General features: G+C 57.9%; 1 protein-coding gene across 2 annotated transcripts in view; it reads right to left on the reverse strand.

Moving 5' to 3' along the window:
* The window catches only part of LOC117652060, a 74,928-nt gene extending 53,388 nt beyond the window's left edge, over positions 1-21,540 (reverse strand). The window contains exons 1-2 of one of the 2 annotated variants that reach the window (XM_034396697.1): positions 21,360-21,540; positions 403-621 (exon numbers count right to left, since the gene is read on the reverse strand). In XM_034396697.1, the coding sequence (XP_034252588.1) occupies positions 403-621; positions 21,360-21,473 (333 nt within the window). In that variant the 5' untranslated portion in view covers positions 21,474-21,540. The remainder of the gene's footprint in view (positions 1-402; positions 622-21,359) is intronic. The other variant, XM_034396696.1, reaches the window with a different exon arrangement.
* Positions 21,541-23,061: the final 1,521 nt, after the last annotated feature.

The following is a 23,061-nucleotide window of genomic DNA, read 5'->3' on the forward strand; positions in this document are numbered from 1 at the left end:
CGCGCGCTCCGGTTCGCCACGGCCCGGCCTAGAGGCCGCATTTCGCGCGAATTCTCGGCAAGCGATGACCATGTGGGCCACCCAGCAACCGGTCGGGCCGCCGTAATCGGCCGGCACGCTCTGTCTCTCTCGCACGCGCTGGGCGTCCTGAATGGGTGCGAGAGAGACAGAGCAACGAGCCCGTCTGCAGGCCGCCATCGGCCACGTGACGTCGCTCGTGTCGGGAACTCTCCATTTTGGAGCAAAACCAGCTCGGATCGGCCGGGCCGCGCAGCCCGCACACGCAGGCACGCACGCCCCGCGGGCCGTAACGCATGAAAGTGAAGGCGAATGGCGAATGCGTTTAATAAGATCCTCCCGACGCGCCACCTGCCGGTCCGGAGGAACTTGCAGTGTACCCACCGACGCGGCGTCGTCCGAGTCGTCCTCGTGGCTGGAGTTGGAGTTGGCGGCGCTGGAGCCACTGCAGTGGGTGAGGTCGACGCCCAGGTCGACGCCCAGGTCGGGGTCGGCGCGCGTGAAGTCCCAGCTGAAGTCGGTGACGGCGGTCGGTGCCTCCGTGAGCCCCTCCAGCACGTCGTCCCAGGGGAACTCGTCCTCGCCCTTGGAGCCGGCCTCCTTCTGCAAACAAAAGTCCTCGCTTAGCTTCACCTCATGCAAGTTATTTCGGTTCGAGAATCGATCTTTTGGCAGTGGCTGAGCCGCGGTCAGATGAGCACATGAGTGCACTTGAGGGCCGCCAAGAGGCGAGGCGGCTCAGCGGCGGCCCCTGTTGAGCACACAGACCGCGAAATATGATTGCAATTCGCGCATCACGCTCGCTGGCAAAAGGCGGCGCCGCGCGGGCAGGGCGCCAAGGGAGCCCCCGGCGCCAGAAGTGTGCCACGCCGCGCCACGCCGCGCCACGGCCGGGGCGTAACACCGGCGGCGGCGGTGACATCACTTGGCTGCACAGGATTATGGGACACGCCGGGCGATGGCCAATCAGATGCAACACATTGCTGCAAATCGGCGCCTTATTGGCAGCCCGTCCTTCCAGTCGTACCACTTTCTCCCGCCTTTACCCATATATAAATACAAGTGCGCGCACACAGACACACAGTAAGAGGTGACTGCCAATAACGTGCGCGCACCACACGTGCGAGCTGCGAGTAATGAGACGTGCGGATATCCATTGCCGGAGGCGCGTAGGGAAATAGGGGCGCGCTCTATTCAGAAGCCGCCCGGAGACTTAGTTCCTTTTTGTGTGTCGCTGTGTGCATGTGTTGTGGGGGGGGGGGAGTGTAAGGCCCCGTGAAGGTGGGAGGCGCAACGCCCTGGGAGTAACGGTGGGCCCCGGGCATCAGACCGGAAGGCGGCGGGATGCAGGGCCGCGAGTACCTCTAGGTGCTCTGGGTCTCCGGCGCCTGCTGGGCTGCACCTCCGCGGCCTGCCCCTCGAACGGGCCGTCCAAAGGGAGCAGAGAGGCGCTGGCTGTTTCGGCAATGCGTCGGCCGAATTTCGAAACGCCCGCCCGACCCATCCTCAGACACGACGACAGCGACATTCCAGTTAAAAACATGACGGTGATGAATCGAGGAGCAGCGGGTGGCAAAAGGACCGCGTCGGTTTTGGAGCGCCAGCGGCAGCATAGCCTCTTGGCGAGCCCCTTGGCGACACTGCGGCCCGTGGACCAGTGAATCTGAGACTCGTTGGCGTCGCTCCGTCTCCCTCGCACCAGGCAGAGTGGCGAGGAGGACTCTGCAGGGCGGGCAGGTGCCGTGCCATCTGCAGCTGCGCGGCTGCGCGCTGCGCGTCACGGGCCGCTGCCTGGCGTCACGGCGCGTCACGGCGCGGTGTCGACACGCGAGCACGTCCCGGTGGCCGGCGCGGCCGGCGTGGCCCCATCGGCATGCACACGCTTCCGTCAAGATGGACTCACAGTGGACCGGCGGCAACGACATGTGTTGCGCTTCGGCTTCGGGCCGGGAATGCGGTTTCAGAAATCTCGAGCGAGACGCACGGGTTGATGATCGGCAGGGATTGCCAGGACTAGCGAACTTGTTCGTAAACATAAAAATAAAAAATGACACAATTGCATTTTTTTGGCCGAGTGTCACGCCACCTTGCCTGCCGCTGGCACACGCCATGACTGCGAGGCGCGTCGCCAAGGCAAACAAGGGCAGTGTGCTGCGCGGGGCTCCGCGGGGCAGCACCGATCCCGTTCGTCAAATCCCGGCTGCGGATCCGGAAACCCGAGGCAATCTCCTGCTCCGCGGGGCCGCCCCACTGCGAGTGGCACGCCGTGCAGCAACATGACGTTGATGAGGCGGAGCGGAGCGATATCCTGGGTTCGAGGCGCGAGCGCGCAGGCCTCAAGGCGCGTGCACACCGCAGGGACAATTATTGACGCAACGCCAAAGACGAGCGAGCAGTAACAGTGGCGTGCGACAACAACGGAGCGGCCGCCGTGGGGGGCGGACCAGGCGGGCCGCATTTGCATAGTGGAAGTGAAAACTGCATCCATGCTAGTCAAAAAAGAAGAAACGACGCGGTCGGCGAGTGTGGTGCAGGCAGGGCCAAATGGCCGGAACCAAATCCTCCACGACGTCCTGCCCGCATCATCGGGTCCCTAGGGGTCCCTTGTGGTCCGCAGGGGCTTGCGTAAGGGGATTGTGTGGGCCCACGGCGGGACCCAACGCCCAACCGCATGACAGAAAACTCAAAACTACTTGAGAGACAAGTGCTTCGCTGCGGGTGCCTGCCATGTCTTGGAAAGTAGGCGTGCGGTGGGTATGGACTAGTGACAACTGTCGAGTAGAAAAGAGATTAGTTGGGTCCACTTTTCAACGCCACAATCGTTAGAAGAGACATGAAAAACAATGTCAATTAGATTTGCTGTAGAAATAGAATTTTAGCAAATTTTTGCAATCTGAGGCAGCCAAAGTGTACGCGTTCCTGCTCTAGATGGCATTCGAGGCACACTTTCGCAAGCATAAAAGTGAACGTTGACCGGCGAGTAAGTACCGGCGCGATCGATATATCGAAGAGTGGGAGTCGACTCTCGCTTTGGAACGAGCGGCGCCGCAATCCAGCGAGATGAGCTGAGCGGGCTGAGCGTTGCCGACTTGGCGGCCGAGGCCACGCGCGCCTCTCTGCCGCCACACTTGACCCTCCTTGAGCGGTGCCGCCACCACAAAAGAAAAAAAAACAGGAGACAAAAAAGCTCCCGGGTGGTTTTGAACCCGCGCCTCAGCCGTGCGTCGCTCGCTGCACGCACCGCGCGCATGATGGGGCGTGAGAACGCGGCGTCTAATTCACGCGCCAACCAGATTCATTACACAAAGCGCGCGCTAACAACGTTAAAAAAATAACCTGGAAAAAAAAGTGACACGGCAGCGCGGACCGGCTCCGGGCAGAAAACTCCGTGAGCATTACTCAACCGCGAGCGGTACAGCCACATTCAAATTTCACGTGTTTCCCGCGCGGACGGGCAGCAGACACGGAGATGACATACGAACCGGTATCGGCCGAAGAAAGTCCTCGCACGTCGACCTGGAGCGCGGCCAGCAAAATTATTACCGCCGCGGTGCCGGCAGGGCTTCGCTGGCTTGGCCAGGGCCTGGCCTTGTCTGGGAGACAAGTTCAAAGACTGGCCACCAGGCGGCGTCCTTCCCGGACGTTGCGTCAGCACCTTGCGGTACACAGTCGGCTAATAAGTAATACGCAAGTTGTTTTTTTTTTAAAGGAGAAAGGAGAAAACTTTGAGGAAGGCACTGCACATGCACTCTTGAAATTGAGCTTATGGACATCTTGGCTAATTTTTGCAGCCAGTTCGTGGCCTCATTAAACCGGGACACTCAACATACTGTGCTACATTTGATAATCTTATCAAGAAATTAAAATAAAGCTGAAAGAAGAGACATCCTGTGGCGCGCCAGTGTGAACTGCCTGACTGGTCAGTCACAAAGAGCTGATTCCGGTACAGTTTCTCACGGTCCAAGGCTGTCCACGCCGGTATTTCCCGTCCTAGTGACGCACACACACGTACGACTCAGTCACACACACAGAGGCAGACCCGACCGAGGCGAGACCGCCCTTTCCGAAGTCGTAATAAGGGAAGAAAGTTTTAGGCTTCGCCGGCAAGCCGCCCTGGCGCAGGCCCAGGCGGGCGCCCTGGCCGACACCCCGGTGCATTGTGGGCCCGGCCGGGCCCGGCTGCATCCCAAGTCCCACGGCATCGCAGAGAAAGTGCCAAAGTGCCATTCCGTGGCGGTGCGCACCGCGAGCACCAATCGCCGCTCTTTCCTAATCGGCGACCCGCGATCAGTTTGAAGACGCGCGGCGTGCGGCCCAAGTCGGCGAGGTAGACACAGTCATAGGAACAAAGGTCATAAGAGTGCCTGTGATCATCGAAGTAATCGCGAAATCTGTTCAAACGGAGTCGTCCTGACAGTTTGTGGAAACCAGGGTTACCAAACATGGGTAAATAACATTCTAATTTGGAGGCTGCCTTGCCGATCCGCGCACAGACCAGCGGCATTAATTTCTAGCATGTCGTAATCGCAGCGCATGCGCACTGCAACACAGTGCAACGCTATCGGCTTAATCGTAATTTCCGGGTAAAAAGTGCACGCTAACGAGTACCAATAAGCACACCAGGCACACCCCGATTCGAGATAGCCGGCCGAGTCATCGCTTTCTATAAACACTTCCCAAATGGCTTTGTCGAGGCCCAAAGCTGCGCTTAAACACTTCCCCCGGAACTGGACCGATCCGGAGGCCGCGATAGGCTAATATAAAGCCATTAGAGGCAGTGGCGGGGCGTGGCGGGCCCGGCGAGCGGGTGACCAGACGGCCATAACCTGCTTAGGCACGCACGGCTCGTTCCGTCATCGCTGCGCCCTGTGCGCAGCCCAACCAACGGGCTACCCTAACCTCACCAGCCCGTTGTCCAAACTCCAAACCTTTACCACCCACTCCCACTGATAAACCATGCACACTTCAATTTCAGACTTGGCATAGTCTCAGGGCTGACAATGCCTTGGGTGCCTGAAAACTGTTGCTCATGTCTGCGTTAGACATAGTCCAGAAAAAAGCGCAGTTTGTTCATCGCCAAAACATTTTCCCTGTATACCCTTTCATGTTTGATCCAGGCCTGCCCCGCCTGGTTAGCCGAACCACCTGCCCGAGAGACGGGCGGACTCCTGTTGTTGTGGCCGTCAAGGCGGCGCGGAGGCCAGGCAGGCTGAGGCCAGGCAGGCTGAGGCCACACAGCGGGGCCCACGGGGCCGTGACCGGACGCCGCGCTCGCTTGGCGCGCTTCGCCCCGAGGGCCCCGCCAGTGACATAAGAGCGCAGCGTGTTTGCCCTGACATCACCCTCTGTATGAAAAATAAATCTACACGCCCACGACTCGAAAAAAAAAAATGTCACACCCTAGCAAAGTGCGTTCCAAGCTCGCTACAGTGAAAGACTTGTTTGGTCGGTTGAAAAAGTAATATTTTTCAGGGTGCATGAATAAGGGTTCGCAAACTAAAGTGTGTTGCTGTTTTATTCCACGTAGAATTTTTAATCTCATTGCAACGATAACAAGTTGCACCGAGTCTCACGATCGTTAGCTAGATGCCGTCGGAGGAAGAGTGCAATTTAAAAACTGATAAAGAAGTGCGGTGGTAGAAGGGGAGTGTGCGTACATTCTGGTCGCAAAGGCAAATACTTGAAAGGCAAACATAAATCGCTGGCGATGATCATGCGGGGCATTGAAAGCCCCCTTGTGCGCCGCTCAAGCGCCTTGCATCACAGCGCCACTGAATGAGCTTGACCTGGTCACCGGACTACAGTGCGTCCGATGCACCCCCTCCACGACGACAACGCCGTTCCAGGCCACTTACGCGGCGCCACAGGCCACAGCTCTCGCACTTTTGCTCACAACGACTGCCTCGTCACAACTCCACACCTCTTACATTAGCGGCTCAGCCGAAGAAAGGCGAGGCGGTGGCGCAAAGAAAAAAAACATGCAGCGTGGAATGGGGTGAAATGCTTTCGAGTGCAATTACTTGACACGTTGTTGGATGGCAAAAACTTGTCATTTTCATCTTTAAAAATCCTTCCTTTATTTCTCGATTAAAACCAGGTCAGTCCGATGGACGCAAATGGCCCGCAGGCGAGCTAGCCGGCCATTTTATAAGGATTTTTTAAAATCACGTTCACCTTGCCTTTTTCAGTCCCACCCATTTTCTTTGGACAAAAACAAGCCGCAGGACCCGTGGTGGAGTGGCTCTAGGTGTGTCGCTGCTCTGTCGAAACGGGTAATCCACCCAGGACATGGGGGATGCGCGGCGGAGAGGTACTCCTAGGCGGGGCCGTCGCATTGTCTGCTACAATGGCCCGGCGGCCCAGCGCGTCCTTGGCCGCCTTACGGCCCAGCCTGGCATTTTCGTCACTCACACGTCGGCGACCTTTATGCCTAATGACTGGGATTGATTTACAGGCCGGAAGAGGCTGCACCTGCTGCACCTGCGGCACCTGCAGCCGCGTCGCGCAGTGGCATGACCCTCCGGTGACTCCGCGTATTCGCTTTCAGGCAAGCCGGTCGCACCGCCTCGCCCCGCGGCAGCATTGCACAACGCCGCAAATCAGCAGCCTCGTCACAACGGGGATCGTAAGTACGCGGCCGGACCGCCAATCAGCGCCCTGCCCAGCCCAGCCTCCCACGCCGGGCTGGAGACAATGCGACTGCCGATCGCCCGGTCCAGTTCCAAAAGACGCGGCCCTGATAGGCGAAAGCAGCGTGGACGGCCGACAGGGAAGCTGGCTCCAGTTTTTGACGCCGGATAGAAATGTGTCGGAAGCGTTCAGGGCTGGCGCATGCATTACTACAGAGGTACTATTGAATTCGTGCCAGGGTAAAACCTGATACGAGGTACTCGGAGCATATGTGAGGCACAAAGCTATTCAGTTTGCTGTGGCGGGCTAGCAGGGCCTGCCTTCCTTGTGCTCCGCTGCGCCGCGGACCCAAACAAACCACGCGCCGCTGCCGAACCGGTCCACCTTGCGTCACCGGAACCCTTTCCCAGCCAACGAAAACAGAGCGAGTGCAGTCCGCCCCGACCTGGGATCGAACGCGGGCCATCGCCGACTTTCCCCGAGGTCGGGATGAAAATGGCCGATTCGGGCGTTCGGGCACCTCGTGACCCTGGCCCATCTGTCATCCGGTGCACCCGATGAATCATCGCCCATCATCGGAGCGCACTCCGCCGCACTCGCCGGAACCGGGTCGAAACCGTTCGGCGTGAAAGTGACGGATTCGGCCTCGCCGGAAACCTCGGAAATGCAGCTCCCGCAAATGCCTTTAATCTGCCGGCCGGCCGGTCCAAAGAAGTCACGACAGCGACGCGCACCAGATCGACTCATTTTCTTCCTCTTTTTCTCCGTTTTTTCTTCTTCTCGGCCGAGAAGTAGCCGGAACCGTGACGCAAGGGGGATGAACCAACATGCACATTCACACGTTGTTGTGATTCGCGCGCGGCTCGTAAAGGTCCACGCAACGATTAAATTGTTCATTACTGGCGCACTTCACTTTCCGTGCTGCCCCGCGGTCCACATTAGGCGGCCATTGTACTGAGTGGAGCGGCGCAGAGCACCGCGGCGGAAGCACTATCTGAACAAACATAACCGAGCAAACACTCTAGCTGGAGCCTCAGTCACGGCCACAACCTGCAACCTCAAAAACAAAACAAAAAATCTAGACATGTACGATAATTTTTTTTAGTAAAACGAACTGAATGTACTTATGACTGGTTACGTCGCTCTCTAAGGGCTTCTTCAGTAGTAGGCTTTCCAAGATTTCCGAACCCAGTCTGCTGAAAACAGGGCCACGTCGGCTGCACGGCGTGGAAGCATCGTGGATAACGCTGCAAAACATTAATGGGTCGTTTGGTCGACATGACGACATTGCCGGCGGCACCCGGGACAATGCCGCCAGCGCTGCAAGCGGAAGGAAGCAGGACTTCGACCCACTGCGCGCCGCCCAGTGGGATTCCAGCGCCGACGGGTCAGCAACTGCCTCAACTGGATCAGCAAGTGTCTCAATGGCTCCGGGTCAACTTTGAACCATTTCCCGGGGGTCTTTCTTCTTTTTTTGCTGTCGGGCATCGGTGCCGGTAAGGCCCCTCTTCCTCGTTCCCGCGTGCGACGTGCGTCCAGGTCTCCGCGCCGTGCATGCGTTGAAGTCTCCACGCGACACGCGGCGCTAGTCGACCAATCGCAGCAAAGTGCATCTCGTTAGGGCGGCAATCTGTCACATTACCAACGGCCTAATTACGGCCAATCACCACCGCGGCCTGTCTGCCTGTCCGTCTGTCCGCTCGTCCGTCAAGGGGCCTCGCCGACCCAACCACCCATTGCCCGGTCGCCACAACAAAAGACACGTACAGGCATGACGCAAGCTCGCGCTCATTTTCAATCATTATTTCGCCATTTACTTTGTGTATATTTCTCCCGAACGGCTTCAGTAATTCCGAATAAATCCGTATCGCGCGACTGTACGTTTCCCGCGCGCTCCGCCTTGTCTTAGTCACAGTCGGCGCTCCCTCCGGGTGTTCCTGCTTCGCAGAGCGTTATCGCAGGTCATGTGTCACACGTCCTGGACGCGGTGCGTCATCCACCGGGACGCCGGATGCCAAGAGGAAGAAGGAGAGACACTAAAAAAAAACAACTCCAGGAAGTCGACTGTCAACGAAATGTACGTTCACCAACTAAGCGAAATGCACTGGAAATTCACTGAAAATTCAGTTTTCTTAAAATAAAGTTGACGCCTTGCCCTGGAATTACCCCGGCATTCTTAATGCAATAATGTGGAAGACGAAAAGGGCCGAGACTGATTACGCTGGGCGAAAAGAAACAACGACAAAAAACCAGTGGCGTCGCGGGGAACATCAATAAGCAGCGGCGGGCCCCGCCCGGCTCAGCCCGGCGCGGCTCGATCAGAGAAAGCTGCCGGCTCGGTCGCCGGGGGCCTGGCGGGCTGGCCGTCCGGGGCGGCGGCAAGGCGGGAGGCCCCCAGGACCGCGGCCGTCGCAAACCGCCCCGTTTTGATCCACCGAGCCACGCCCCGCCACGCCCCGCCACGCCCCGCCTTGCCCTGCCGAGTGCCCCCCGGCCGGATCATGATCGGATCGAAATCACCAAGCCAACCTGCTGCGGTCGGGCCGCCAGGACCGCCGCAACTGCCTGGCCGCGCAGCTCGAGTTAGTCGGATCGCACCTGTCAGCGTGTGTGTGTGTGTGTGTGTACACGGCGGCCGCGCGGGTCAGGACTTGGGCCCCCGGCGTGTTGTGGTCACTGCGGGGTCAGCAGCGGCTGCGTGGCCGGAATGGCTTAAACACATGCGCGATACGATGCCGTAAAAAAAAATTATTGGAACGCGGTGGACTTACGTGGAAAAACACCTTACTCAAAATAAGCTTGAAAATTCGTTTTTTTTCTTTTATTCTTCGTTTTTTCACTGTAGTGCGTTCCGCTGAATTCTTACGTCGACCCTTTGCGGTAATAATGCAGATTCAATAACGCCGACGCGTCATCTTTCCTTTCTCCGCCGAGTCTTTCCCTCATTCAATGCAAACGAACAATCCTCCCCCTCTTCGGACATGGGACATACGCTCGCACGCACACACGTTGCCTGTCATCAAGATAACACACTGGGCAAGGCTTGATGTCTGTGCGTGAGTGTAGTGAGATGTATAATGCTTGCAGGCCACTTGTTTGCAAACCAACGCGTCAATCCACACTCCGTAGGTGCTCGCGGATGGCGTGTCACTCACTCATTCATTCATTCAGTCGTTCATTCATTCTTGCTTGCTATCGATCCACACCAGCAGCAGTAAAATTTCACTCCACACAAGCGATCGTTCTTAAGCAAGCAGAGTTCGGGAGCGGTATTCAGGCGAGAGTTCTGGTTCCGGGCGGCGTGGCGGTGTTGTTGGTTCGGATCGGAATCGCCACCTGTCGAACAGGCAGGGGGCTACACACACGCCGCCACCTCCACTGTTACGTCCGCGCGACGAATTGTCTCACGGTTCCGTTTTGGCGGTCACGTCGCTCCACACATAACACACAGACACGCGCGCGCACACACACCGAGTCTAGGGCTGCAATTATCCGTGGACTACACGTCCGTCCGACACCCTCGCCTTGCAGTGGATCGCTTTCTCGGGCCGCGCGCTGCTACAGTGTGCCCACAGTGCCCAGCAGTGTGCCGGTAATCGGTTCATTGGGACCGGTTCCCGCCGCGACGTCCGCTTGCACAAGTGCCGCCATATGTCACCATCAGAGGCAGCCAGCCGCCGAAAAGTGTGCGGCTCACCGCGCGCGGGGCTGTCAGGCAGTGTGATGGTTTGGGCGGTTACAACGCAGCCCCCCTCCCCTCCCCCTCCCTTGCACTGGGGGGTTTGGAGGGGTTAGCGTTGCAGAGCGCCCGGCTACCGCTTCCGACAATGACCTGTGCGTTTTCCGTGATGTTTCGCGACACAAGTCGTCGATTTCTGGCGGACACACCCAACTGCATTTCGCCTCACAGCCGTTTCCTTTCCAGTGAACCAGCGAGCGAACACGCCTCCAGCTTCAGTAGTTTAGAGAGTACACACCTCTCTGGAGAAGAAAAAAGAGGCACCGGATGATGGCACTGCCCGGCATGGCGAGGCTCGACCAGGCACGGCCAGCCCCCGCGGCTGTGTTCGCTGTTCGCCCCGTTTGGACAGGCGAGACACGATTCCCGGTCGCTTTTACGGCCGCCTAGCCACCGAGAGGATCTATGGATTCATCGCGTACCTCCCCCCCCCCTCCCCTCGCCGCGCGACTGTTCGCGGGTCGAATCCATACCACTCCAGCGAGCGAGGCGGGCGAGGCGGCAGTCTGACTTCGAGAGTCTGTCTCTTTCGCACTCGCGGGGCGTCCCGTACAAGTGCGAGAGAGACAGAGGACGAGTCCGCGGGCGAGGCGAGGCAGGCGGCGTGCGCAAGGCTCCGCTTTCTCGGTCCACGGGATTGGCATTCTGTCCAGGGCCTGGACTCCTGGAGTCACTCCTGGAGTCACTCCAGGCGGGGTCAGGCGGGCGTCGCTACCTTTCCTCGTCCTTCATTTCACGTTTTTTCTTCTCTCTCTCTGCTTCACTCGCAGCACCCCCTCTCTCCCTCCCACGGCCCTCCCACTCCCACTGCCTCATTCTCTTCACGGTCGCGTACAAAGAAATCGGAAATCTGAATCATCGACTCGCGCGTGCGGCAAGTATGAGGGATTGTGCGGAACAAAAAAAAAAGCGCTACAGCTTTCCACGTCGTGAGTGCGCGCTCGCGCAAGCATCCTGGCCTATTTGCTTTTCTGCTATCCACGTGACCCCATTTTGGTTCAAGGAGACGGGACACGTGTAAGAGACTGAGGCTCCCTTATTCATAACGCTCGGAGCGTCCAGGATCGTCCCTGCCGTTACACGGACACTCGAAGTTGGATCGTTTTCTTTTCTCCAGTTGGCACTCCCCGCAGCCCGCTGGAGGCTCCAGCCCACTTGACCCACCGCAGGCGGTCCGTCCCTCCAGGCGAGGAAAATTGAGCGCTCTGGCCGCAGGGCAGCGCGGTGCTGCGCGGTGCTGCGCAGTGCTTAGTGACACGGTCGGCCGGCCAGTAATACAAACAGGCTGACCCTTGTTACAGCAGAGCCGACCGGATAATCGCACGCGCAGCGCTGTTACGGCTCTCTTAGGCGTTTCTAAAAAATATAACAACAGTAAAAAAAATTCCAATGCTAATCGCATTGCACGGTGTTCCCGTTTCCATAAGTGGTTGAAAATCGAGGAAAACATGATAAGACAACCGCAGCCTTTGAGAGCATGCCAAACAATCCAACCTCAGCAACAATGGAGGGGCAGTTTCAATGGGCGCCTGTTCGTTCTTTCAGCCTCGCGATTTTCGAAAGGGCGCAGACGGCAAGCATATTGGTGCCAACCCACGAAAATTAATTTGATGCGTCGTTTCTGCTACGCACTTTTTAGTAGTGACACACTTTAAATATGTTCCAACGTTGAGACACCGTGCAATGTGTTAGCATTAGCATTTTCAAATTTCACGGCGTTTAGATTTTTTTTTAATGGGCGACTTTAAATTTTGACGGGTGGTACGATGGGACCATGGCGTTGCCATGGAGATTTTTTTTCATGTTTTGACCATTTGCTCAGAACATATACGATTTCTTGTTACTTTGATGAGCCAGGAGGTTTAGTTTTGAGGAGTGGCACATTTTTTATTTGAACCATTTTTTCATATCATTAACGGTTCTCGTTTTCTATTGTTGCAAATTTATGTTTTTCGCGTTTACGGAAAATTTCCACGATGAATTTTCGAAAAAAATTGGAATTTTCGTTTTTTTTCATGGTTGAAATAGTTTAGAGTTGTTTATTTGAAAATCGGAGAGGGGGGGGGGGAAGAATCCACGGACCTCGGACAATAGGGGTTCTTGGGAACCCCTAAAAAATGGAAAAAAAATATTCAGACGAAACCGAGCACCCCGAGGGCGAGGAAAGTCAGCGAGGCGCGAGGCTAGGCTGAGATAACGCGCGCGGCCCGGCAGTGAGGCTATCGCTAACCTCGCCATGCCGATCGCAATCTGTGTTTGATCGGCCCGTTCGCCGCCACTTTCAGATTCGCTTTCAGTTGCGGATCGCGACGCCAGGGAGAGTGCGGGTTCTTTTAGATCACAGCAGCAATTTCCGCCAAAAAAAGAAAATTTTAAAAAATCGGTCTTTTTTTCACTAAAAACAACAACAAACACTCAGAAAATTCAACACTGTACTCCGCACACCTCTTCAGGCGTGTACTTCCGAGTAGACTCTCAGGAGAGTCTTCTCAAATGAGTACAACCCACCTGGGAGTGTCATCAGTACCCATCCAGAGGAGTGTGCATGAGTACACTCCCAGTGTGCCGAGCGATTGTTCCCCGTCCTCACGACGAAGACAGCCGACGACGGACACCTCTCCCTGGCGCCGTCAGCACTGTCAGCGCCCACCGGCACGGACTACACAACCAGGTGTCGCTGCCAGCGCACTGCCAAGCCGCCGGGTGCATCCCTCCCGGTGCATCCCAGTGTGGGAGTGGGCAACGGGTTGCATTTCCGCGAGAATGCAGCAAACGGCTGAGGCGCATCGCGGCACACAATGCCAGCCACGCCACGCCAAGCCACGCCACGCCAGCGCAGCGGGCCCGGCCAACGGTCTGCCTCGGCGGGTTCACACGTCACAAGCCACCCTGCCGACAAACCGAACCAATCTCCTTATTTTCAATTTTGTCAATCTTCCCAACTTTGGAAGCATGCGTTCCCTGAATCTCCCTGCAGTTCCCGCGGTGCACCACTGTACAACAAGGTGGCGATTGCCTTACAGTGTGCCAAGCAGGGTAATGAGGCACTCGACAGTCGGGGCGCCGCTTTTCGCTTTCAATCCACTTTTCGGCGCGGTCGGTGCGCGGTTCGCGTCCCGGGAATTATGACGTTGTAGTAAAAATATTGAGTGGCCGCCCCGCCCTCTAAGCGGCGCGGTTACCTTAGCGCCTGCCCGCCACTTCCGGTTCACTGACCAGGCGGTACCTCCTATCTACAAACGCTCATAATGCTGACTCCTGGACAGACCCGCTCATCTGAGGAGCCGTGAATTGAAACCGCTCACCCCTCCGGGGCATCCGGGGGACAAGGGGACCGCTCACCGGCGGGCCCCGGGCAGAAAAGACCAGCATATCGCCACCCCGCGCGCGGGCGCGGTTAACGGTTGCCTCGGCGTATTTCCCCGTCACAAGCCATCCGGGGCCGCAACCGCAAACTCTTTATATTTAAATTTTGTTCTTCCAACGTTAAGCATGCGTTCAACTTTGCGTTCTGCAATGTAAACAAGGGGGCGATTGCCTTAAAAGTGTAAATAATGGGACCGCCGCCCGTTTTGCTTAATCCACGGTTTCGTTCGCGCGCTCGGTGCGCGGTTGTGTACCGGGAAATGACGTTTAGTATTTCAGGGCCCCCCCCTCAAGGGCGCGGTTACCTGGACTCGCCTGCCGACTTCGGATCACTCGCCAGGGAGCCTCGCGGGGCGTGGCGTGGCGTGGCGGGGTGGGGCGGGGTGGGGCGGGGCGCTGAAGATGCTCCTATTCGCACCCGAGCACACCCACACGGCCATACATACAGTGGGGCGGCCAGGAAGCGGCACACCGCTCTGACCTTCGACCCGCGGGGACGCTTGGGGGCCTCAGGCCGTGTGAAAGTGGAGGGCGGGGCCACCGTACGTGCCACGCCACTGCTTTGGCGACGCGCCGAGCCCCGAGTCCATAAGGCCACGGGCGTCATCCTTCACCGACGGACAACTTGATCAAGAGTAATTAGCCTTTATCGAGAAATCAATCTTAATAAATGTATTTTGGTGAATTTTACTCAAATAGTTTCTGAGAAAAAAAATGGTTTTTTTTTTCATTGAGCTGGTTTAGTTTTGTGGCTAACCAAGGTTTTCCTGGAGCTGTGGAACAGCTTTAACTGTGACTCAAATAAATAGTCAACGCATAAAAATTGTTTAATTTTACTCTCAACATCGGGAATTTACCTTTCGTTTCGAGTGTGCTTTCGGTGACTCCCCGTGGTGTTGCTTGGGCAAAAGGAAACGGTAGCAAGCAGCAAGCGTGATCTTATTACGCGTGGGCGGTCCAAGGCGGCCGGGGAAGACCAGTGTCCAGCGGCGGCGAGGAGGCAAGGTCCACGCTCTTTTCCAGGCCCTTTGTTTCCCTGCCCGAAAAAATCTCTCCCGCCCTGGCGGTCCTCCCGGCCTTGCTAGGCCCTGCCAATTTCCCCCTTCATCATTTTACTCTTGATGAGGGCGGGGACGCATCGCGGCACTTTCTCTAAAAGAGTTTCGTCCCCTCGACAATGTCCGGCCGTGGAAAACAACGGCTACAATGGCGTCCCACGCCGCCCCGCCCCGCCCCGAGGCCGGCCGGCGCGCAAAACGCCGCGCCCGCGGGCCGAGGCGCCGCGAAGAACGCCCAGCAATGCAGACATTAAGTAAGGGCTGGCGTCCGCAGCGCCCGCAGCGCCCCCGCGGTGCAGGCGGCGACGGCGCCAACTACGAACCGAATCAACATTTGCATTGGCAAGCATGCAGGCGAGCCATGCAAATGCGCGCGCGTCCAAGCACCCCGTCCCCGAGGATGGTCAGCACAATGGAGTGAGATAATAGCAGTGGACTCTCTCTGTTATTAAATTCCGCGCCGCGCCGCAGCAAACACAGCACTTCTCGCGGTCCGGTCCAAATTGAAAAAGAAGTTTCGGAGTCAGCCGCCGGCGCCCCGGCGCGCGGCCTGCTATGCGACGGGTTTCCGGTCGGACCGGAACCAACCAAAAAGAGCGGAGGAAAACGAAAAGAACTCCGAAGAGCGTTGTCGCATTTCGTCGTCATCAAGCAATTGACTTTCGAGGGAGACAAAAAAAGAAGGCGGCCGCTAAAAGCGCGCCAAACCTGGCCCCGTGCGGCTGGCTGCAGCTGGAGCGGACAGTGCCCCGGACTCCAGCGAGCTCCAGCTTGGCTCCAGCGAGCCTCCAGCCGGACGGGGGATCGCCGCTAGAGAACGGTCGACGCCGGTCGCCGATTTGTATACGCCTCATGAGACAATGCGAGCGATGCGGCACGCAGCGCTGTCCCTGGCAATGTTCCCCTCCTCCCGCCTTCTGGACTCCCTCCCTTCTTTCCACCTCTCGGCGATAGAAGTGCCTCTCTCCGGACGGTAGCGCACCGGGGCCGCTGACCCGCCCGTCCTGGTTTAATTTGCATTAATCAATCAAAACATTTGGGCCCACCCACCGGCGGGAGGCGCCTGGCGGCGTCCGCTTCCTGGCCGTGGCGCTGCAAGGCACCGCCTTTGTGGCGAATCGCTGCGCCAGATCTGTCACGCCGGCCGACGACCAATCCATGCGAATGCACTCGGCCCGACTAATTGGAGCGGCCGTGCACCAATCACGTAACGGGGACCTGCCGGCCAGCCGTCTCCCCGGGGTGGTCCGCGGGCTGGGCAAGTCTGCGAGCAGGCCCGCTGGCCCCGCTGATGCAGCCACAGCACGGCGTCTGCGCTGTCTTACAGTGAAATTCGAGCTGTGCTACAGTGCATCAGGCGTGAGTGTTGTACGCGGCAAAATTTCTCCATGACACGAATCATTTTGAGCTATTCGATCTCGTGTGACCCCACCAATGGATTGCTCTCCGAACGAGGAATCCATTGGTGGGGTCACACGCTTGATTCAAGTCCCGTTTGGCGACTCTGGAGCTCCAAACGCGTTTGGAGTTTTGGCCGCCTACCGGTCTTCTGGCCCACTGTGGAGAACGATGCTTGGCGTGGCAGCGAGGGGTGACGCGGAAGCTCGCTGAGCGTGGCTGAGCAATCCCCGGCTCCACGACTTCCAGTGCCGTGCCGCGCCCACGCCGGGCGTTATGGGAAGCGCGTGGCCTACCGTGCCGTACCGTACCCGGCGCAATTAGTCTGCAGTTCCACGATATCGACGTATCCCTCACTTTCCATTTGCATGCAATCGGCGTTACGTGCCGGCCGGCCCATCCCCCAGACCGTGTAAACGGGGACGCGGGTTCAAATCCCCATCCAAAGAGGCTGTTTTCTCGCTTTATGGACAGATGATTCGTTTGGTCCGGACAAAGTGGTGTTTCAAGAAACTTCACTTGGACCGAGTTAGCAATCCTGGTTCAAGAGACCGACTGTTTTTTGGGTGCGGATATTTTTTTTTCACTCGACGAAGCCAGACGTTTTGAAATTAAGGGCGCCACCCAGGCGTGTGTGTGTGCGTGTGCGCGTGTGTGTCCGACCCCGGAACAGAGGCTTGGTGCGCTTCTTCGCCACCTCCGCGGCGCGCAGCGCGCAACGTTCCGACGCCACGGCCACGGTAATGGCACGGTGCGGCGGCCTGGCGGGGCTAGGTCACTGTCGCCGTGCTTTCTGGGCCGTGGTGGCCACACGCAGTCTTCATGCTTCCCGGTTTTGCTTCATAGCGCCCCCTTGACGACCCCCTACCCACTGGACGGACGGTTCGAGGGTCTAGTGACGGCGACACTGGTGAAACGTCGTCGGTGCCTCTCGCCAGGACGTCCTTCCCGTGCACCGCGGGGTCCACAACAGGTGCACGCGGGGCGCCGCGGGTCATGAAGTCGGTAACAGCCGCTTCAATGACTTCTGTTCCACGACGTTTTCTCACCGCGAGAGGTGTTTCCTTTCAAGTTCTGGAGCAATTCGCTTCACTTCCGCGACCTGCCTCCTTCGTGCGTCCGCCCCTCCCGCTGGGCCCCTTATTGTAAGGCCAAGGTGTTCCTGGGTACATGTCTCTCAGGCCGCGCGTGCTTCGTTAAAAACCAAACATAAGGCTTTTTTTTCAAGTGTAGAAAAAAAGGTACGGCCCTTATTTTTTTCCAACGCTCCTTGCGGCTTCGCTGTTCCTCCTCGTTTATCCTGCCAAATTGATACAAGCCGCGACCACACGGCCTTGCCTGGCTTTCTCTCAAGGATAAGTCGCGTCGTGTGTGTGTGTGTGTGTGAGGGTATTTTTTATATGGAGCGCTAGAATTTAATTAGAGCAATGGGAGGCTAGCTTGCTCCGCAACCACAAAGTCTTCTTCCACGTGTGTGTGTGTGTGTGTGTGTGTGTGTGTGAAACGCGTAATCGTCCGGTTGAGCAGCAAATTACAAGGTAAATAATAGAAGTATAGCAGCAGTGCCGAGCCGCACTTTCAAGTTGGAAAAAAAAGACACGTCTGACCTAGAATGCTTCGAAAAGCAATACACGTCATGAAGTGTGCCAGGATCGGGGCTCCGACCGAGGACCCAGTCAAAAATCACGGCCATGTTTTTGTCAGTGTCTGCTCTTTTAGCTAGCGACCATGACTCCTATAACAAGCTTACATTTCTCGAGTTTTTAAACACGCGCAGCAACGTTGAGAAGCGTGGAACCAGCAGATCTCGGAGCCAATCCCAAAACGCGTCATAAGTGAAGGTCTCTGCGCCAAGCCGAGGAGGCGGAGCGAACCACGAACTCTGAGTTCACCAAAGCGGCGAGTCCGAATCCGAAGCGCACAAGCATGTGGACCTTGAGGGAGGAAGCGCAAACCAGATGACCGTGTGCAGTCCTATCTGCCAAGGAAGAGGGCCGGATCTCCCGCTGGTCTCTCTCTCTCTCTCTCTCTCTCTCTCTCTCTCTCTCTCTCTCTCTCTCTCTCTCTCTCTCTCTCTCTCCGAGACAAGGTTTTCCAGCCGCTGCCGGCGCTACCTAGTCGGACCACGTGCTGAGCGGTGCCGGCGGGAAAGCTGGACCCGTTGAGAGACAACCAGGTCGCTCATTGACTCGTGGCGCGCGGGACACTATATATGTCTTAATGGCGCTCCAGTGAGAGTTAAACTGGAATCGTCCAGCAGTGCGTGCGTGCGTGTGTGTGTGTGTGCTTGGTGCGACCATTATTCGAGGCCGAGCGACGACAAAACAAAAACAAAAGGCGGTACGGACTCCATAATAATGATGCGAGCGCGGCTGGAGGCTCGGCTGGAGGCGTTGGAGCGCGGCGTGCACTTGTTGCTCCAGCGTAACAGGGCGAGACGGGCGGACCGCGCAACGCAGCGCGCAGTGACCGCTAACCTTGCGCATCCTTGCAGGGCCCTTGCAGGCCCGCGGGCCTCGGACCTGACCGGACCTTAGCGCCCGTTTGGGCAGTCGGACAGACGCTCGCCGAGGAAGCGACCGTCTCAACTGCAATCTTCAAGGTGTGTACTGCCTCATTTGCCGAAAAAGGCAGGAAACACAAACATTTGCCTTGTTCTTGTTCACGGTAATTTTGGGAAAACAAAAATGTCGGCGAAAAATTTAGCTGCGGCTGCACCAGATCGCCTTCTTTGACCACCATGGGAGGCAGAACACCCAAGGTTCGCAAAGCGGGAAGGAGTAGCCTATCGGGCGCCCGGCCGGAGGCCCGAGTGCAGTTCTGTGGCCGCTCCCTCGGTAACCGGGGCAAGCAGCCGGCAATCCCGTACCTGGCCCCGTCCGCCCGCCCCGGCCGGCCCGTGCATGCGCAAGTGTGTGAGTGCGCTCACGCTCGTGTGTGTGTGAGTGCGTGTGGTAGGGCATTGCACGCGTTGCGCCAGCAGCGGGAGATGGTAATGGAACTAGTGTCCCCTCAAGGACATCCCGGCAGTGCCGCGGCAGTGCGTTCGGGATGGCTCGCAGCGGGACGCGGCGGCCACCGCGCGACAGCGCGCCGAAGGCTTCGTTAGGGACTTCCCCGGGACTTCCCCGCAGCGAGGCGTGCTCTACCGGCCCGGCAGTGCAACGTGCAAACGGACCAGCGCAGAAGAGTCAACGTAAAAAAAACAAAACGCGCGCACGGAATTTTTGGGTACTCTCGACCGCTCTATGGACGAATTTGCAGGGCTGCGACGTAGGTGAATGAATGTTCGTAAGAAAAACCAGCTTCCTGTTCAATAAAATTTTCAAACTTTTTTTGTCTATCTAATGCGAGTTTGGCGGTGCCAACACAAATACGAATTCGCCGCAGGGCAGAAGCAACGCCGAGTGGACAAAAGGCGGCACCTGGCGGCGGCGCGGGGGAACACAGACAGGCCCGGAAAGTGGAGCACATCGCAGTGGCGTGGCGCACAAAATGTCACAAAGCGACTTTTAAAGCGGCTTCGTCACCCTGCCTGCCCTCCGCAGAAGGAAAATCGCGGCGCCTCGCAGACGGCGAGGCGAAACGACACCCGACCCGCCGGTATTCGAACCCCCGACCGGCCGGGAAATGCGAACCGGTGCACCAAAAGGGGCGCGCGTTGCACGGAGCGCGGCGTGACAGCCGGCAGCGCCGCGGCAGCGAGAGCTCTGGAAACAATTCGCCATCTTCCAACTCGAAGAAAAAAGCGAATTGAGCATAGCGGCTTGTTATTCACTTTCTAATTATTTCGCCGAAAAGCGGCTAGCAGTGCCACGGCTGGAAAACGACTCGTGCCGTCGTGTCCGCCTGGGTCGGTAAAAACAGCCGTGAGAATCACTCGCCTTCTAATCGAGATGATGAATTATGAGCGGAGAGCCTTGTTTGGACTCCATATCGCTCGCCCGCTAGGACGCCAGGCCGCACAGTGGGCCGGAAGACCGGCGGAGGCGGCAAAAACTCTGTGTTTGGAGCTCCCGAGTCGCTAAACGTGACTCGAACCGAACGTGTGACCCCACTAATGGATTCCTCGTTCGGAGAGCGATCCATTGGTGGGGTCAGACGTTCGGTTCGAGTCCCATTTAGCGACTCTGGAGCTCAAAACGCGTCTAAGAGTTTTTGCCGCATCCAGCGGTCTTCTGGCCCACTGTGGGCGTCCGTGGCGTTCTCATGCAACAGTGACGCAGGTAACCCCGCGCGGCCCGGTGCACTGCGCATCGTGATGCCTCGTCTCGTTCCCCCTGCAGATGAAGCAGGCTGTGCTTCCCTCCGCCCTCCGCTATCCGATAAGAATCTCACGCACGCCACAGCTCGTGCACGGGGGGCGGCCGGGGATCGCACCGCGACTTTTCGCGCAATTTTAACGTGGTGAATGTGCGCGAATTTGGGATTTTTGATGACGAATTACGGAAGAAGCACGTATTGTAAAAGACATGGCACAAGCGTAGAAAAAAGAATTCTCCATTCATGCGAAAAAGACAGCGTCCGTCTTTCGCACGGACCCACCCACCAGCTCACACACACGCAAAGCGTCCAAGCTCCACGAAACTTCTTTTCTGTCTGTCTGTCTGTCTGTCTGTCTGTCTGTCTGTCTGTCTGTCGCCAAATGAAGCAACCCTCTTCCTGCCGCGCGTGCGACGGACACGCGACGGACACGCGACGGACACGTGGCCGAGCGAGCGGACGACAACAAACAACTTTCACAGCCTCCCTCATCCCAATTTGCGTGGCGGTCTGGCGGCGCGTCGCGACGCCGACAAAGTGTTGGACGACGCTTTTGCAAAAGCACGCCCGCCCCGCCCCGCCCTGCCCCGCCTCGCCGCGTTGAGGCTTCACCTCGTCACCCCCGCGACACTTTCGCCGGCAACACTGTGGGCCAGAAGACCGGTGGGGGCGGTCAAAATTCCGGACGCGTTCAGAGCCCCAGAGTCGCTTAATGGGGCTCGAACCGAACGAGTGACCCCACCAGTGGATTGCTCTCCGAACGAGGAATCCATTGGTGCGGTCACACGTTCGCTTCGAGTCCAGTTTAGCGACTCTGGAGCTCAAAACGCGTCTTCTGGCCCACAGTGTGCACCGCGTGCCTGTCTCGTCACAGCGCAGGGCCTCACCTCCAGGAAGTGGACCTTCACCTTCTTCTGGAAGCGCGGGTATCCAAACTTCCAGGAGAAGGGCTTCTTGAGCACGGATAATCCAGTGATGGAGTTCATCTTGTACGACGGCATCCTGGACACACGCGGATCCCGCGCGGGGATCACCACCACTAGACCACACGTGACATGCCTCACTCACACACACACACTTGACACCGACACACACACACTCGCGGGTACACGCGGGGCGCTCGCTCGCGCGGCGCGGCTCGCTGGGCTGCGCTTCGCGGCTTGGCGGCGACGGCGGGAACGAACGGTGCTTCGCCTCAGACGCCGGCAGGACGTCTGGCGTCGCAGCGCAGCGCCGGCCGCGCGGCCCGGAGGGGCGTCCTGGTGGGGGCCACGGCGAGGAGGGGGCGGCACGGGAAGGGGGAGGGGGAGGGGATCAGGTGTTTTGCCGGGGATCAAGCGGCGCGCGTGCCGGCAGACGCGAAGCACGCGTCGCTCGGGGTTACACGCCGATCAAGCGACGCGTCGTCGCGCTGCACGCCGCGAGGCGAAGCGCGATGGGTGCACGCGGGCACACTGCACGCGGCCACGCCACTGCACGCAAGCGGACCACGCTAGCTAGACTATCAAAGCCCAGCCGGATAAAGTAGCAGCGAGTTCCGGCAAGGCGTCTGAAAAATAAAAGCACGAAAAAAAAATCTCATTCAACGAACGTTAATGAAAGCAGATGATCGATCGCGTTTCACAACTGCTGCGATAGCCGAGAGGTTAGAGACGTGGGATCGAGTTACCGCAGGCCGGCGTTCGAATACCAGCGTCACGAAAGTTTTTTCGACTTACTATCCTAAGGGTGGTGGTTCGAGGCCATGAGAGCGGAGCCGTGTGCAACAGGCCCACATGCCGGAGGTTCGACTCCTAACAAATATTTCCATTTAATTTTACTGCCTCACCCAGTGCGGTTCAAACCCGTAAACGTGAGCCCATTCCGAGCATGGGACGTGGTGGTCCAGGGAGTAGAGGCGTTGGTTCTCAGTGCTGGGGTCGGCGGTTCGACTCCCAACTTCTTGCGAAATTTTGACCGGGTCGGTCGAGTCCTGTTGCTTCAAGAACCCACCTCACGCCGATCCCCTCATCATGGGCCGTGGTGGCCGAGAGCGTAAAGTCGTGTGATCCCGATGGCGGGGTCCGGGGATCGAATCCCATCATTACATTACATTTTTCGACCGCCTTCCTCCCAGTGCAACTCAAACCCGTCGTCCAACACGCTGCCAGACGTACAAGCGTGATAGCGTAGTGGTCAGAGTCACATTCACCTGGCCACTCCGCTGTGGGTGTCTAAAAAGCAATCCGCTTCGGCGGGTTGGCCTCGGCACTGGAGCGATGGCGTATTTGATCCATCAATCCAGACCATCCGGTGTGTGGTTGCGGGTGGTGCCTCCTTGACTCGTCGGGGAGGCGATGATAAGTCCTTTGAAGCTGGCCTAAAACGCTGTATGTTCGGTACGGGAGCGCCGGACAGTGGGGGTACCATGGGGTACACAACTAACCCTACGAAAACAAAAAGCTCCCACCAAACCTCTTCTCTGTCTGAGTCTCTCTCTGTCTCTCTGTCGTCTCACTCTACGTCCCGCCCCTCAAAGAGCTTCGTACTGGGTGCTCTCACCCAGCTGCCTGAGCTTTGGGGTCCTACTGGGTCCCCCGGCGAACGCTT

The sequence above is a fragment of the Thrips palmi genome, unplaced genomic scaffold (genome assembly GCF_012932325.1).
Source record: "Thrips palmi isolate BJ-2018 unplaced genomic scaffold, TpBJ-2018v1 HiC_scaffold_6, whole genome shotgun sequence".
Taxonomy (NCBI): Eukaryota; Metazoa; Arthropoda; class Insecta; order Thysanoptera; family Thripidae; genus Thrips; species Thrips palmi.